Source organism: Candoia aspera, chromosome 2 (genome assembly GCF_035149785.1).
Source record: "Candoia aspera isolate rCanAsp1 chromosome 2, rCanAsp1.hap2, whole genome shotgun sequence".
Lineage (NCBI taxonomy): Eukaryota > Metazoa > Chordata > Lepidosauria > Squamata > Boidae > Candoia > Candoia aspera.
The window spans coordinates 234,999,264-235,014,804 of NC_086154.1; the positions used below are offsets into that span (position 1 = coordinate 234,999,264).

Consider the following 15,541-nt stretch of genomic DNA (forward strand, 5'->3'; position numbering starts at 1 on the left):
CAGTTGGTTCGACTCCGATTCCCCAAACACTGCTTTTAAATCCCGGTATGTAAGGGAATGTGATTTTCTTCGGTGGCTGCTCCGCCACACACCTCTGGTAATGACCCTGTTAGTTCTATTTCAGTACATAGTACAGATTCAGTACATAGTACAGTACAGATTCAACCCCTGGTAACTTCCATCAGAGAAAACCATCTGCCCCAATTTCCAGTCCACTTTTAGGTTCCTCTCTTGCAACCAGGCTAGTCCCAGAATTATGAATTGGCTAGCAATTGGGGCTACCACAAATCTCAGTATCTCCTCATTTCCCTTCCGCATTCTTACTGGTTCAGTGTAGTATTCCACTGGGCCCCTTTCATATCCGACCTATCAAGTTGGGTAAAAATGATGGGATCTTTCAACCTCCCCACCTTCAGTCTCAGTCCAGTTACTATTGTAGGGTGCATTAAACTTCAGGTATACCCAGAGTCTAGTAAGCCCACTAACTCTGCATGCCCACTTTCACTCAGTGTCTCTAGTTGTACACGCACCAGCAGTGCGGGGCAATTCCCACTCACCATCGGATCTTCGTGCCCACTCATCCTCTCCTGCCCTTTGGTGCTACTTAGGACAGGTTCTCTCTGTTTCCCACTGGCTTTATTTCTTCTTCCTACGAGTCTTTGGACTCGGTGAAAAGTTCGGCAAATTTCCCTTCTACGACTGAAGTAGCTGTTCCCTTGGCTTTGCAGGTTGGGGTCTTTGCACTACTCATGGTTGCTTTGGGCTTCACTGGTTGCTGGCAGTCGATGGTCCAGTGCCTTCCTTGCTGCATTTGAAGCATAATCCCTTCTTTACCGGGTGCTCTCTCTCTTTGTCCCAGGGTTTACTGGTTTTCCTCCTCTCCTTAGGGGTGCTAGGGGCCACCGGGCGCTTCTCCATTGCATGCACCCGTTGTTGCTGTTTAATCTGGGTTTGGATGTCTTCCACCTCTCCCACAAGGCATATCCACTCTCGCAATGTCTTGGGGTTCCCTTGGGCTAAGGGCCATTTCAGGATTTTTGGGTGCAAGCCCCCTTTAAAGTATTCCACCTTAAGGGATTCCAGCCAGTCGGTTGACTTCCCCACCAGACACTTAAACTCCATAGTGTATTCTGACACTGACTTGGCTCCTTGTTTAATGTGCTGGAGGCTCGTCTTCACTCTCATCTTTAGCAGGGGATCTTTGAATCTCTCTTAGGGTGAACATAAACTCCTCTAGGTTTTCCAGCTCTGGTATCTCCTCATCATGCAGTCCCACCAACCAATCTGCCACTTCGCCCCTCAACCAGGAGCTGACATACCTCACTTTTGCCTGCTCAGAGGGGACCGTCTCTTTGAACTCTTCCGTGAATCTGTTGACATTGGTCAAAACGTATCCAAGCTGCTTAGGGCTGCCGCTGAATTTGACGGTCAGGTCTCGGCCTCCGAATCGCTCTGCTTTCCCTCGAGTCGCATTCTGCCAGCTGGGACTCGTACTCCGGGACATCGGCATGGCATCACCCCATGACACAGGGGGTCTTGTGCTCACTCTGACTTGGCTCCGTCTGTCCCTCAGGTAGGTCTACTCCTTCTCTGTCTGGGAACTGGTTGCCGTTGTTCTCACCCGACTCTTCTCATCCCTCATGGGCACTCATTTTCATTCAGCTGCCGCCTCAGGTGCTGGCTCACGCTCCAGCAATCCCAGGATGCGATTAATTGCTCCTTGCATGGTAGACATACATTCATTTAAGGAATCCACTTCCTGTTCCAGGTGGTCAATGTGTTCCTTGGACTCGTTGGGGGCGTGCGCCCCTCTCCTGCGTGTTCACCCAGTGACCTGGTTTGAGTTCTGCTCCTCCTCTGACTCCTGAGACCCACTGGGGTTTAGGTCTCCTTTGGGTGCTGGGTAACCACTCCACTCTGGACGTGCTCCAGTATAGTCCTTTGTACTTCTGTGTGGTCAGCGGGAATGGTGCTGAAGGTCGGGTGGCATCTGACACACCCACCCGGTGTCTTTGGTAATCCTCCATGGTTAGATCAGTGAGGGCGGCTTCAAGGTCCAGTCCCCCGTGTTGCTCCTGCAGGGGTTCCATCTCTCCCTCTCCATCTGGCCCGATATATAATTCTCCTGTCGATTCTACCACTTCCACTACTGGCTCCAAAGGCTGGGCAGGTGCCCCTTCCAGGAGGCTTGGATCACTCCCTGGTAAGGCTGCTGCCGCCTGTAGACTTTCCTTGAGGGTTAGAAGGTCCTTGGGTGAAGTTGCCATGTTGCAGGATTCGTGGCTTTCTGTGAGGTTCTTGATCCTTGTAATCCTAACAGCAGTAACTCTCAATACACGCCATATAGGATATATGGAAAGTTCTTTATTAGGATATGGTTCCAAGCTCTTTCAAAGCCACAAATGATTTTTCGCACCCAAAACTTCTCCTAAAAGCATTTCATTTGCTCTCCTACTTCCCCCCTCCCTTTTCCTGTAATTCACTGTCTGGTAAAATTCCCTTTCAGTTTCAGCTTCTCACCTCCCTTTTCCCTTGTTCCAGAAGGTGCCAAGTACTCGACCTTGAGATGCACTTTCATCTAAACATCTCTGTAACGGCTGTGATGGAATGCATGCCTTCTCCCCGCTTCTTTGTTCTTCAGAGCCTTGAGCTACAAGTTTCTAATCTGTACATGTGTCAAAGTTCTACTTTTCCTTTACTGTTTAACCCATGTTCAGGTGAGGCATCCAGACGCCATTAACTATTGCTTCTGGATTGCTCCATCCTGACAGTGAAGTCAGTCATTCCCTTTTAATAGTAAATCTAGTTGCCAGTAAGATCAGAGCTGAAACATGTTAGAGACATTGGTTAAGGAAGATAACAAAATTCTATACTAATAGCATGAGAAATGAAACAAAAGTGAATATTCAGGTGGTAAGAAGCCTCCTTTCTCTTAATCTTTGTTAGTGAATGGGAGATTAATGGTTGGAAAAGTGGTGTTCTCTCCATGCTTCTTACGGTTTCTGATCTTTAACTGCCCAATTCCTTAGGACAGGATTTCTCAACCAGGGTTCTGTGGAACCCTAGGGTTCTGCGAGAAGTCACTAGGGGTCCCCTGGGAGATCATGATTTATTTAAAAAATTATTTCAGATACAGGCAATTTCACATTAAAGAGGTAAGTTTTATTCTTTAGTTTAAGAGCACTGTTAATGCATATATACAGGCCTACACATGAAACAAATATAATAATTTTGTAACTTCTAAACTATATTTGAGACTGAATGTGCAGGGGTTCCCTGAGGCCTGAAAAATTTTTCAAGGGTTCCTCCGGGATCAAAAGGTTGAGAAAGGCTGCCTTAGGGTCTAAGTGTAACTTTGTAAATTGTTCTACAAAAGGATAGCATGAAAAAATCTGGATTGAAAACACTCTCCAGTTACCCTTCTGAGATAACCTTTTGTATTGAAACCTTTCGTTGCCCAAAAAGCTGCTTCAGAATACTTCGGAGGCTCTTAGGGAAGCATCCGGCAGGACGTGAGGAACTACGATCCACTGACAAATTCAGGAAGTCATAATGTGCTATAGGAGGTTATTGAGAATTGTTTGAATAAATTACGAATAATTACCTGCAGAGTAAAGGTGTTTTGGACTATCATTCTTCATTGATGGAGAAGCTGTTGGAAGCTAAGAGGAAAATAACGTTTATTACTGATTCAAAATCTATTATTGAATATTTGTTTTATTTTATTTATCCCACATTACCTCCTGGTTTATGTAGGTCTCCTTTTCTTCTCAGTGCCATCCCACTTCCCATTTAATGGTAACAGTAACTTTTTGAGGTAGACTGAGAAGAAATAACTTGCTGAAGAATATCTGTTAAACTTCATGGCTGAATTGGTGTTTGCATCTGATTGCACTAATTTGAGATTATCTATGTTTCCATTTTCCCTTTCAGAGGAAAAATACATTTGATTTTAGACCATTGGGCCTGTAAATTAATTTAGGAGGAATATATGAAAATAAGAATTGTATGGTCTCTTGATTATTTAAAGTTTTGCCATTTGTAAGCATTGTTTTGTTCTCAACATAGCCTCTCCCACAATTACTTTCCTTGCTATTGAAGTTTTTAATTGCTACCAGTAGGCATATTCACTAGATTTGTGTACTACAAACTATCCACCAGTACTATCATATTGCTCAACTTCCCTTTATGCAAAAATAACACTATTGTAGGGCTTAATTTGATTTTATTAATTCCCTTACTGCCATATTCCTAAACCTACTTTATATCTTTATCTGTAACCTCATATACTTTAAACATAAAATATAAAATAATATATTTTATATCTCTATTAGTGAAAGTATATGCAATTATTGGAAAGTATGGAAAGTATATCCAATATAAACAGGCCATTATGTGTCACAGACTAGTCTGATCTAGCAGGGTTCTTCTATTTTTAGTTTAATGTACCTTATTTTAAAATCCATCTGTAAAACTAAAATAAGTCGAAGGCTTTTAAAAAGCAAGCCAAATAATTTTGGAGGGTTAAAATTTGCCTAAAAAGCTACAAGAAAAAAATAAAGTACTTGCATAGTTAAAAAGGATAATAAAATAGATATTTGGTGAAGTGCTCTAGAGAGAGTGTTGTATATCTGGAGTGCCACCATTAGGAGAGTGTTAAATATCTGGAGTGTCATAAGCTCAGATGGTGCGGGTTTTCCATAGGTAGCCCTTGATTAAATGTCTTAATATGTAATAGGTAGGAAGAAAGATGCATAAATGTTTCACTATCCTGATTCTAAGCTGTGAATTTGTTTGTTTATTCCTTTATTTGATATGCCACCATGTCGCCTCACAGTCAAAATTAAAATATAATAGCAATATAAACATCTATGATAAAAATAAGATAAAATGTCCATGGCAAACATATTTACAATAATGTAAAATTCTCATTTATAAATTGCATACCTACTCCATAAGCAAATCATATCCATACTTTAACATTTCTCCATATACCATCTGCACTGCAGCCTTACCATTTTTCAACTGTCTCACTACAGTTCCTTTTCATCAGCACTTTCATAGATGCTAAGATTTATAGCATTTGTTTCAATTTCACTCTTTGACATAACATAATCATTCCCATAAAAATCTCTAAAATAATCCTTCCAACATTCCTTCACTTTGGTCTCATTCCAAATTATATTCCATTGTAACATATTCCTGTTCCTAGTCTACAGATTGAATAATAGGAGTCTCTTTTGAATACTTGTATTAGAAAATGATAAGCAGCTTGGTGTTGGAAAAGGGTGTAAGCTGAAGTATGTTTATAGCAGTTTGAAAATTAATGTTAAAAGAGTTGCTGTTTTTTCCCTAATAATAATGCAATTAAAATTGTGAAATTCATGTGACATATATTGTTTATCCATTGACTTCGTGAAGTGTTGTCATACTGTAATGAAATGGATCAATATGTATCTATGGCTTTCCAAATTAGATATTTCACAGTCATGTGACTGTTAGCAGTTGAGAACTTACTTCTATAGCTGAAGTTTGATCAGAGACTCACAAGTGCCTGTGTGACCTCAAAAGGTAAAAGGAGAATCCTGATTTATTTAGTAGTTCAAGCGAAAAGTTCTCAACTATTCTTGGAATTTCTTGGATGACTTGTTTTAAGCAAACACTACTGAACAAGCTCTGAAGTTTAATGTCTCTTGGATCTGTGTGCTGATATTAGTCTGAGATCATAAAACTTGTATGCTCATTTGCTTCCAGCATTTTCTTGGCTATACTTGATAAAATATTTCATTGCTTAAAGTGAGGGAGAAATTCTTCTTCTGGAAGGAAGGAATACCTTATTGTTACCTCAAATATTGTCGTTCATGGCCTCCTGACATCAAGAGGGAAATTCAGAATAACTTTGTCCCTTGTCATATGGGTAGAAACCAGTGTCCAGAAGTACCTAGATAGCTCAGTACTATTTTTCTGTTAAGTTATTCTATAGATTAGGTTAGATTCAATGGTAGCCTTTCACTGGCAGATAGCCTGTTTCTTTTATGGAAGAGTTCCTGGCAACTCTGGCAGTGTGGTATACTGATTGAGGTTGTTAGACTGGCAGTGGGAAAACCCAGGTTCAACCACAGATGCTCACTAGGCGACTTTAGGCCAGTCACTCCCTTTTGGCCCAACCTATCTCACAAAACTGCTATTGTTGGCAAAAAAAATGGAAGGCAGTAGAGCTATGTACACCACCTTGTTCCTGAACAAAAGATGGGATATAAAGCTAATAATAAGCTTAGCTCAAGTGCTTTACTTATAAAAAGTGATTCTAAATCCAGAGGAATTTTTCTAGTTGTGCTAAGTATGAATTTCAACGAGCTAAAATTCTCAGTATCTTTGTGTCCTGTGTGTTCATGCACTTTCTTATAGTCTGATGACACATAATGCAGCCACTTTGCAAAGCTTAGCAGATTTGGGTCTGCAATGTGCCTGAATGGACACAGGCTAGGAAACCCCTTTGCTCCTTCTTGAGTTCTATGATTTAACAAAGGCAAGTAATAAATACACTAAAATATTGTAACATCACAAATACTGGTGATGTTGCTGCGTAGGAAGTGGTTTTCATGTCATACTTATACACAGAACAGTATTATATATTTTTTTCAAAGCGATTATTTAATCATATTACTTGTTAATATAAAAAGTGTGGTTTGGATAATATCCCAGCTATTCTGTTCCTGGGGTTTTAGATGTATTGAATAAAATGCCACCTTTATTTATTTACTTTGTTGGTAAATTTAGGCTGTCAGCTACCAAGTTCTCTCACTAGTTCTATTGTAAGTTTGATAGTTGTGTAATCTTTTCAACATAGGCTACTATATATTTTGTGCTTGCTGTATTGGATATGGCGTTGATAGCAAAAGACCATTAGCTTAATATAGACTAATGCCTATAGAATATTACAGGGTCAGACCTTGGCACTTCCAGTTAAAAGGGAACGGGTAATTGGTGATAGGAAAGATCTTGGCCTTAGAAATCCATCACCAGTCTGAGTAGAAAATACTGGTCAGAACTGCTAATGCGAAATTCTAATCTAATCTCTAGACAGCATTTTTAACATTACAGACCATCCATTTAGTGACCATTCGAAGTTACAATGGCACTGAAAAAAGTGACTTACAACTGGTCCTCATACTGTCACAGCATCCTGGAGTCATGTGATCAAAATTCGGGAGCATGTATTTACAACAGTTGTAGCATCCTGGGGTCATGTGATCACCATTTGAACCTTCCAGCCAGCATCCGACAAGCAAAATCAATGGGGTTCAGCATGATTTGCTTAACAACCACCAAAAAAAATGTGAAATTGGGTGCAGTCACGTGATGCTCGCTTAACAACCACACCACTTAGAACTCACGTCTCCTGCTTTCTAGGCCAGCATCTTAACCACTACACCAAAATGTCCTTATTATTATTATTGTGTTATTATTGTGCCTGGCCAATTCTATTTTTCTGAACACAGGGCTATTCACTAAATCAGGTCTATTGAAACATAAAAAGCAAGGACACATATGGGTTCAGTGGCATCCACTTAAATGTATACAAGATCTTGAAGGAAGTCATATAAATGTGAAAGGTTTCTGCCTCATGCTATAGACAAAGTTGAGGTTGACTTAAGATGACCCTTCAGGCTGTTCTTGATCAGAGGAAATAATGTATAGTACTGCTGAAGCATTATACAAAGAATCAATAAGTATTAATCAGGTAAAAATTACATCTTTGGCATTGCAGAAGATCTGCTCCATGATTTAAAAATACAGTGTTTTATCAATTGAAGATTAATCAGTTAATCTACAGCTTGACTAAAAAGATGTCCCAAATATTAAAGTAACACAGTTATTTAATTTTTAAAAAAAATTCAAGTATTTGGGAGTAGAGGTGTTCGTATAATAGTTTTCATGAATCCAGCATGGTTTGGGAGCCACTCTGTGTTCTGAAGGTTACTCAGGAGGACTCTGCAGTGCAGCAGTTGTTTAAGTGAGTGAACAATGGCTTTTTTAGTATGCCATCTATCATAGTTAAAACTGTATTCCTCAGTTTATACCATGACTCGATTTAACTGAAAGCATTGCCCACTGTAATGGTTTTAGCTGGGCAAGGTACATACTTGGGGAGTTGCCCATCTGTAGGGAATGGGACATCCTCTCCTCTTTTATGTAAATTGCTCACCTACCTTTGTCCCATTCCCCACTTACTCCTGTAATATTGTTCTTCAATTATACCTACGTCTGGTCACCAACCGTACTAAAGGCTTTGATTTGATTTCATGCTTGAAGGAAGAAAGTTCCAAGTTGGTTCATTTTCCATCAGAACAAATTCAGAAAGGCTGAGTATTTTGTTTCAGTTGCAGAACAAAATGTTCAGAATACATATATTTTGTTTTGACTTTGGAATATGCAAAAAGACCTGTTTTTTGACTGAAACAGCCCATTTTAAGATTTTTTCCTGCAACTATAACATACAGAATGATACCACTTGAACAGCTAAAATTTTATTCCAAGGAACACATTTGTTAAAACTTTTGGAAATCAAAATACTTTGCATGCTTAGGTCCCTTTCTTTCTGAGAATGATCTAGTTTGATGTGTTCTTTCTTCTTTCCCATTTTATAATCCAAGTTTTTAAAACCCCAGTTTCCTTTATTATCTAAAGTGAGATGTCCAAAGAGCTGCCTACAAATTATAGTGGTAAACTATGTTCACCAGACTTAGACTAGCTTCATATAATGTAGGAAACTTGGCTTAAGAATTCAGGAAATCTTTGCATCAAGCAACACATGAGAAGGATGCATTCATTCTAAACTCTCATGTCACAGCAAATCGTAGTTTGATTATCTGGTATTTCATATCTGAACTGTGCTTATATTTCCCCCACAATGAATACATTTTTCCCCAAAATTACTGTATTTTCTTGCAGATTTATGCAATATACCAAATCAGTTTTCAGTCAGATGGCAATCCTAATAAAACATTTTGGGCTACTGTTACATGCTTTCTGTGAATGAGTTTTGAACTTGATGGCACAGTGTAAATAGGCATCGCTAGTGTATGTGTACGTGGTTTATGAAAAGCATAAAGTTGACCATCCAGTGAATTATAAAAATGCTTCACATATATCTTGTGGTCCTCTATAATTAATTCTTGTAAGATATTTTTTATAGTCTCTGAAGAGTGTCTCTAAAATCATTTTGATCTTTTTTTAAATTTCCTAGCCACCACCAGGAAATGTCAAAATTCCTAACGTGCCCAGTACGCAACCAGCTATTATGAAACCAACTGAGGAACCACCCGCTTATACTCAAATTGCAAAGGTATATTTGAAATTATTAATAACAAAATCTCCGTAAGTGGAAGTTAATGTTTTTATGTTGACCATTTTTACTGCTTATTTCTGCATTTATTTTTTCTTAGGAGCATGCCTTGGCCCAGGCTGAACTGCTTAAGCGTCAGGAAGAATTAGAGCGGAAAGCAGCTGAACTAGATCGCAGGGAAAGAGAGATGCAGAGTCTTAATCAGCAGGGAGGTATGCTGATGCATCTTAAGAAAGTGGGCTGTGGTCCTCAAAGCTGACATTGCAATGAAAAAAATAATAATTTGGTGCTAGCAGTTTATTGTCTGAGATTTGTGATTCCTGTTAGTCTTTTGTTACAGTAGGTGGCAGCACCTCGTCAGTCTCCGCTGATCTTGAAAAAGCTAAAGAGGGCACCAATAATAGTTCATTAGAGACCATCAGGAAATTTCAGGACTGTAGGCTAAGCTTAGAAACCAAAACTATCCTAAACCACTTTCACATAGTTGCCACGAAAATGATGTGGATCTGTCTGTATAGTCACCAGGGATTGACCTGAGTTTGAGGGAGATTTCATCAGTCTTCTCCCAGAAATGCAAGTGACGGATAACAGTTTCAGCTGTTTGATGCTAGATTATTCATAAGGGAGATTGGTTTTTACCAACTTTAAATTATTGTTCTTCAGGTGTGAAGTTAGTGGCTTCCCTGTGGGTAGAAATAGTTGGCAAGAGAGACAAAAGCCTTTTCTGACATAAATGACTGGGGAAAGACCATTGCTATGAAATTTAAGCATTTACCCACTGCAGTTTTAGTTTACTTAAGGAATGTCTTCAAATCACTTACGTTCCTTCCTGAAATAGAACAGCTGTGAAAATGAGCAATCAGTGAAGATTCTCTAATGGTGCAGCTCGATCCATGTTTAATCTGTTGGTTAGTTTGTTCATTGGGGCTTGTCTTCTATCAGTGCAAAGACTCTAAATGGCTGTTGCAGGAAAAATTGTGTAGAATTGCAGCCTCAGTTATATTCAATTCACTTTAATTGAAATGTTGCTAATGATTCTATGTAGGCATTGGAAGTTTGAGTATTTTAAGGGAGAAGGCTATTTTAATTAATTAATTAATTAATTGAATTGTGTATTTTGAATTAATTAAATTCTGTGTATTTTAAGGGGGGAACTGTTTTAATTAATTAAATTGTTTTTACAATTAAGCATATCTGGGGATCATTTTTGTCACAAAAGGCCACATCACTTTCTGGGAGAACCTAAGAGATGAATACAAAGGCATGGCAGGGCCATTGCTAGCTAGTAACATTTTTTTTTCTCACACATTCATACACAACACTAATTGTGACATAGGGGGCTATGAGGTTCACAGCATGTGGAGTGAGTTAGCTCTTGTCTCCCAAGTTATGATTCCAACGTAGTAATTAGACTGCAGAAAGCTTCCATGGGCAGTTACGGTTTTTCTAAAGGGAAATTGCTGTGCAGGGTTGAAGCTACAGACTGGAGCTACTTATGTAAAGCCTCTGTTTAATGAATGCAGTTCCAAGTGAGAATAAATAACACCTTATCTTCTGTTAATTCAGAGGCACAATATTTGTAGGATCTCAAAGCTTTCTCCAACCTGTTACCATTAAGTGTGTGTTTGTGTGTGCACATTATTGTTGGAATATAATCTGCTTGATCAGTATAAGATCCACAAACGTTTCTTCAGAAATTATAAAATCAAAAGTCTGAAGTGACCCTTAATATGTACCAAAGAATTTACTTTTTGCTCTTGCAGGAAGGAAGAACAATTGGCCTCCCCTGCCAGGAAATTTCCCAGTGGGCCCTTGTTTTTACCAGGATTTCTCAGTAGACATCCCTGTAGAGTTCCAGAAAACAGTAAAGATTATGTACTATTTGTGGATGTGTAAGTAAAACCTATAGAACATACATATTTAAAAATCTTGAATTATATTTAGGTAATGTTTCAGTGCTAGAATATTTTCATAGGCAAGAATTACCAAAGATTAGACTTGTGCAATTCAGTCGGTGCACTTTGCTTTGCTAGTTGTCTGGCAGAAGTGGCTTATGAATATCCATGTAGGCCCAGAAGACTTTGGGAGGGCCTGGAACTAGTTGTACTTCCATTGGATTGTAATCTACGCTGCTAGTAGGAATCTTTTCCTTAAAGGTATCATACGTACCCAGTTTGGATTGTATAGATACTCAATTTGTAATGTTAATGTATCATGGCACAGATCTGCTTTTACATTGTATATTGTTAAAATATATAAACTGGTAAATCATGGGACTAATTCCAGAGAGGCTGTATTGTAGCATAATTAGATCTGTTTCCTAAAACCTTATAGATTCGGATTTCTAAAGGTCAAGCTTGTCTTCATTTTGTTTAGGATGACAGCTGTCCTGTCCAAATATAAATCCTATTTGAAAGAATGTCTTTAATTTAATTTATAAATTAAAGTCTTTATAAAGCCGTCTTCCTTCATTTCAACTTTTTTATTATAAAAACTAACTTAAGAATAAATTCAGTGAAAAAGCAAGCCCTTAAAAAGGCATATAATGAAGTAGGAAACAGTTTCCATAAAAGATCTCCACTTAAATAGTATCCCTAATTTATTTCTATAGAAATTCTGTTCTCCGTAATAAGATGTGTTGCATAATAGCAGGTAAGCAAAAAGCAATGTTGTCTTTTCCTCATTTTCTTTTATCCCCATTTTCTTGTATTATCATAAAAATATCAGTTTGCCCCTCTTCCTGGAACTGGACTGCTGCTTCCTCTTTCTCCTCCTCCATCTGAACTGTTATTGAATACCCAAAGACCAGCAGTGTTAGACCCAGCACAGGAATATGGCCTTGATATAGCTGGCTCTTTCCAGCCTTGTAAGCATGTTAAGAAAAAAAAACAAAGGGATGGATAACTGTTGGTGTACTCCCAGGTTCCTTTCCACTTATGGCATTTTTGCACTTGAGGCAACAAGGCTATCAACAAACTAGCTATGTTTAAGGTGCTCATGAAAAAGGTTAAGTATAGTGAACATTTATCAGTAAAATACATTTGCAGCAAAATATTTTCTTTGTATTTAATGCGGTTTGCTCATTTCTATTAATATAATAATAATTCATGCATATTATTGTATACTCCCTCGCTTCATACTTTATCCTTTCCCTAACTCTAATTTATAATCTGCCATTTCCATACTGGCAAAACTTCTGATATTACTGTGTTTTAAAACTTAGAAATGGTTTTGTGTCAAATGAAGGTTGGATAACAGTGATCTGATAATAGACTCTTAAAGTTCATGGGATTAGGTTATATTATGAGCCTACACATAGTCCCTTGACATTAAACTAAATAGACTAAGATCTAAAGAAAGATTTACTTAAGCTTTTGGCAGTGTATCATGAATGAAGGATATTGATTTGATGCCCTTTGCAAGGTAATGTTTTCACACTCATACACACAAACATATATATTTGTATATGCTATTTAATTATTAACCATTTATCTCTCCTGATTGTTCCAGCAACAATATTTAAACATTTTCAAAAAGTGCTATTAAAAACTGCTTTATAGTGTACTTCAAACTAGCTTGGCCAAATTGCTGGTTGCAGATGATAGTAGTAGTGGGTGGTGGTGATAATAATTGTCGAGTCGAGCGACCAGTCCTTCGCCCTTCGGTCTATGGGATTCCCTGGGGGGGGGAATGAGCCAACGATTCCCTCGCAAGGGTGAGGTCGAAAAAACAACGGTAGGTACAGGATTCTTTTGTGGTGAGAGACGCTACATCTCAGGAGGATGCTGGTACTGCCTCCTGTGTGCCACGCCCCCACCTCCTTTTATTCAGCAGTTCTATCAGGGCGGGGGAGTGAGTACAAAGAGAATAGGGAAATACAAGTCATGCCCTTATAAGGGAATATACAGCATTCTGAGGCTACGTGAGAGACGTGCAATCTAGCTGTGCAGTAATGGAGTCAGGTTCGTCACAAATAATAATTTCCCACTTGGATTTTTCTTTTCTTCCTTATCTTGACACGAACTTTTCAAAACAAGATGATTGTAAAAATATGTAGATATCTAAAACAAAAAGAAAAACTGTTATTCCATTTATTTATAAATAGCTAGTGTATCCTGCCCAGTATCTCATCAAGATATAATTGAGCTTCCAGTAGGAATGGTGGAGTGAACCACTGTGCCCACTGGTTCAGTGGGCGGAGCTGACAACGTGGTAACTTCTTTTGGGCTCAGGCAGTTTTTCCTGAAGCCCAGAAATGTTCTCCGGATCAAGGAGAATACCTGGAATCATCCCATCTGTCCTCCAGACGGCTGCTTGCAGCCAGAAGATTGCAAACAGCGTTTCACGTTTGACTGGTAAGAGCCAGCTGGGAGGCAGGGACTTCATCACTTTCCAAGCCGTGCTGTAGCCTTAAAGGGACACTAAGACCAGCCACCCCATTTCTAAATCACCAATTTGTATTTTTTTTTTTTTGAAGTATATGTACCCCAAGAGAGGTTTTATACAGCAAGGGGAAGCTGGTTCTCTTGGTGCTTAACGTTATTTATGGAATTACTTAAAAAAAAAAATTCTTTTAAATTTTGGATTTCGTTTTCTTTCCAAAGGAAATTCTAAAGATTCCAAAGTAAACAGTTGTCTTCCTGTTATTATTTTTGTATTAAATTTGAAGATATTAGCATTTTCCTACACGTTGAATTGGCTGATTTGAACCTTCACCTTTCTGTTTTCACTTTCCCTTGAGAACTGTCTGCTATCTCACTCTCACTTTATGTAAACACACTTTGAAACTCTTCCATATCTTCGACTCTTGCCGGTTAAGCTCCTAGGGGGTGCCATAATCTACTGCGTGAGACATGGAGGATTTCAAATAGATTATTTCTGACTTTCACCCGGATTTTAAACAGATTTCTCCTGACTTCTATCAAGCTTTTATGCAAGATATCCAGGACATTGTAAAAAATATGAGATCTAAAAAGTACCATCAGGTTGGGGATGTGGTGGATGAAATTGAGGAATTTAAGAGCGACAGAAAGGTTTTTTTTTAAGACTGAGATTGGGACTTTTATCAAGATGCTGGATGAAGATTGGATAATGGACAAATGTAAGGGAGAGAGTGATCTGCAAGCCACAAGTAAAATTGACTTTCTGGTGGAATGCCATGAAAAGAACCTGGAATCTTTGAGGGGGGCAGTTGGGCTGTTTGATTCTTTCAAGAGGAAAGCTCTGTGCACATTGTGGGGATGTGTAACTGCTCTGGATTATTCTGAAGTGGGATAAGGGTTAAGAATGTTCATCTGGTTTGCTTTAAGGATTTGATTGATGCTATTTGCCTTTAAAGATTTGGATTTACTGTTTGAATTGTCTTTGTTGTTTGGGTATATTAAGATTGGGATTATTAAAATTGTTGTATGATTAAGTATAATAGCAGAGAACTTATGTGCTTTTTAATTTGATTCTTATTATAGTAGACAGAAATGTATAGAATAGTGGTAGGAAGGGAATAATTAAATATGTTTTATCTTTTGGAGGGGAGAAAGATGTTTAGGAGGTTTATATGAACTTTGTTTTCTTTATTTTAATATAAGGGGGAGGAGTAACTGTACTGAGTGATTTTTATTATGTGTTAAAGTGGAATGACTTATAGAAATAATGTGGTGTTTTGGTTTAATACAGAGTAAGAGATTGATTATGGAAATTTTTGAATATTCTTGCTGTTAAAAGTCAGAAGCCACATCTTTTTGTAAATTTGAAAATTTTTTCTCTTGTGTTTCTGGACTTCTTTCGTTTTTTTTCTTTCTTTGTAGTTTTTTGTTTTTTTGTAGTTTTTATTCTCTTGAAACCTAATAAAATTTACTATAATAAAAAAGATATAATTGGAGAACAGTTGAATATATATGGTTTTAATAAATTATTGTGTATTTAGATGCCGAAAATGTACCTTAGTTGGGAATTAGATAACATTTAAAAATGTTCAGTTTAACCAATAATAACTGATCTTACTTAATTTCTGTCTACTTGTATCTGCTGAGAGAATAAAGTGAGGACTAGAAAGAGAAACTTGTTTAATATGGTCCAAAGTTGTCGAACATGTAGCCCTCCAGATGTTGTTAAACTACAAGCCTTAGCAGTTTCAGCCATCAATAAGAATAGAGAGATGATGAGAATGTAGTTCACCAATATTGTACTGTATTA

General features: G+C 38.1%; 1 protein-coding gene across 1 annotated transcript in view; it reads left to right on the forward strand.

The window, feature by feature from the left end:
* Nucleotides 1-15,541, forward strand: part of SCAMP1 (secretory carrier membrane protein 1) — a 49,621-nt gene that overhangs the window by 17,224 nt on the left and 16,856 nt on the right. The window contains exons 3-5 of the mRNA XM_063295556.1: nucleotides 9,251-9,349; nucleotides 9,450-9,561; nucleotides 11,113-11,241. Coding sequence (XP_063151626.1) covers nucleotides 9,251-9,349; nucleotides 9,450-9,561; nucleotides 11,113-11,241 — 340 coding nt within the window. The remainder of the gene's footprint in view (nucleotides 1-9,250; nucleotides 9,350-9,449; nucleotides 9,562-11,112; nucleotides 11,242-15,541) is intronic.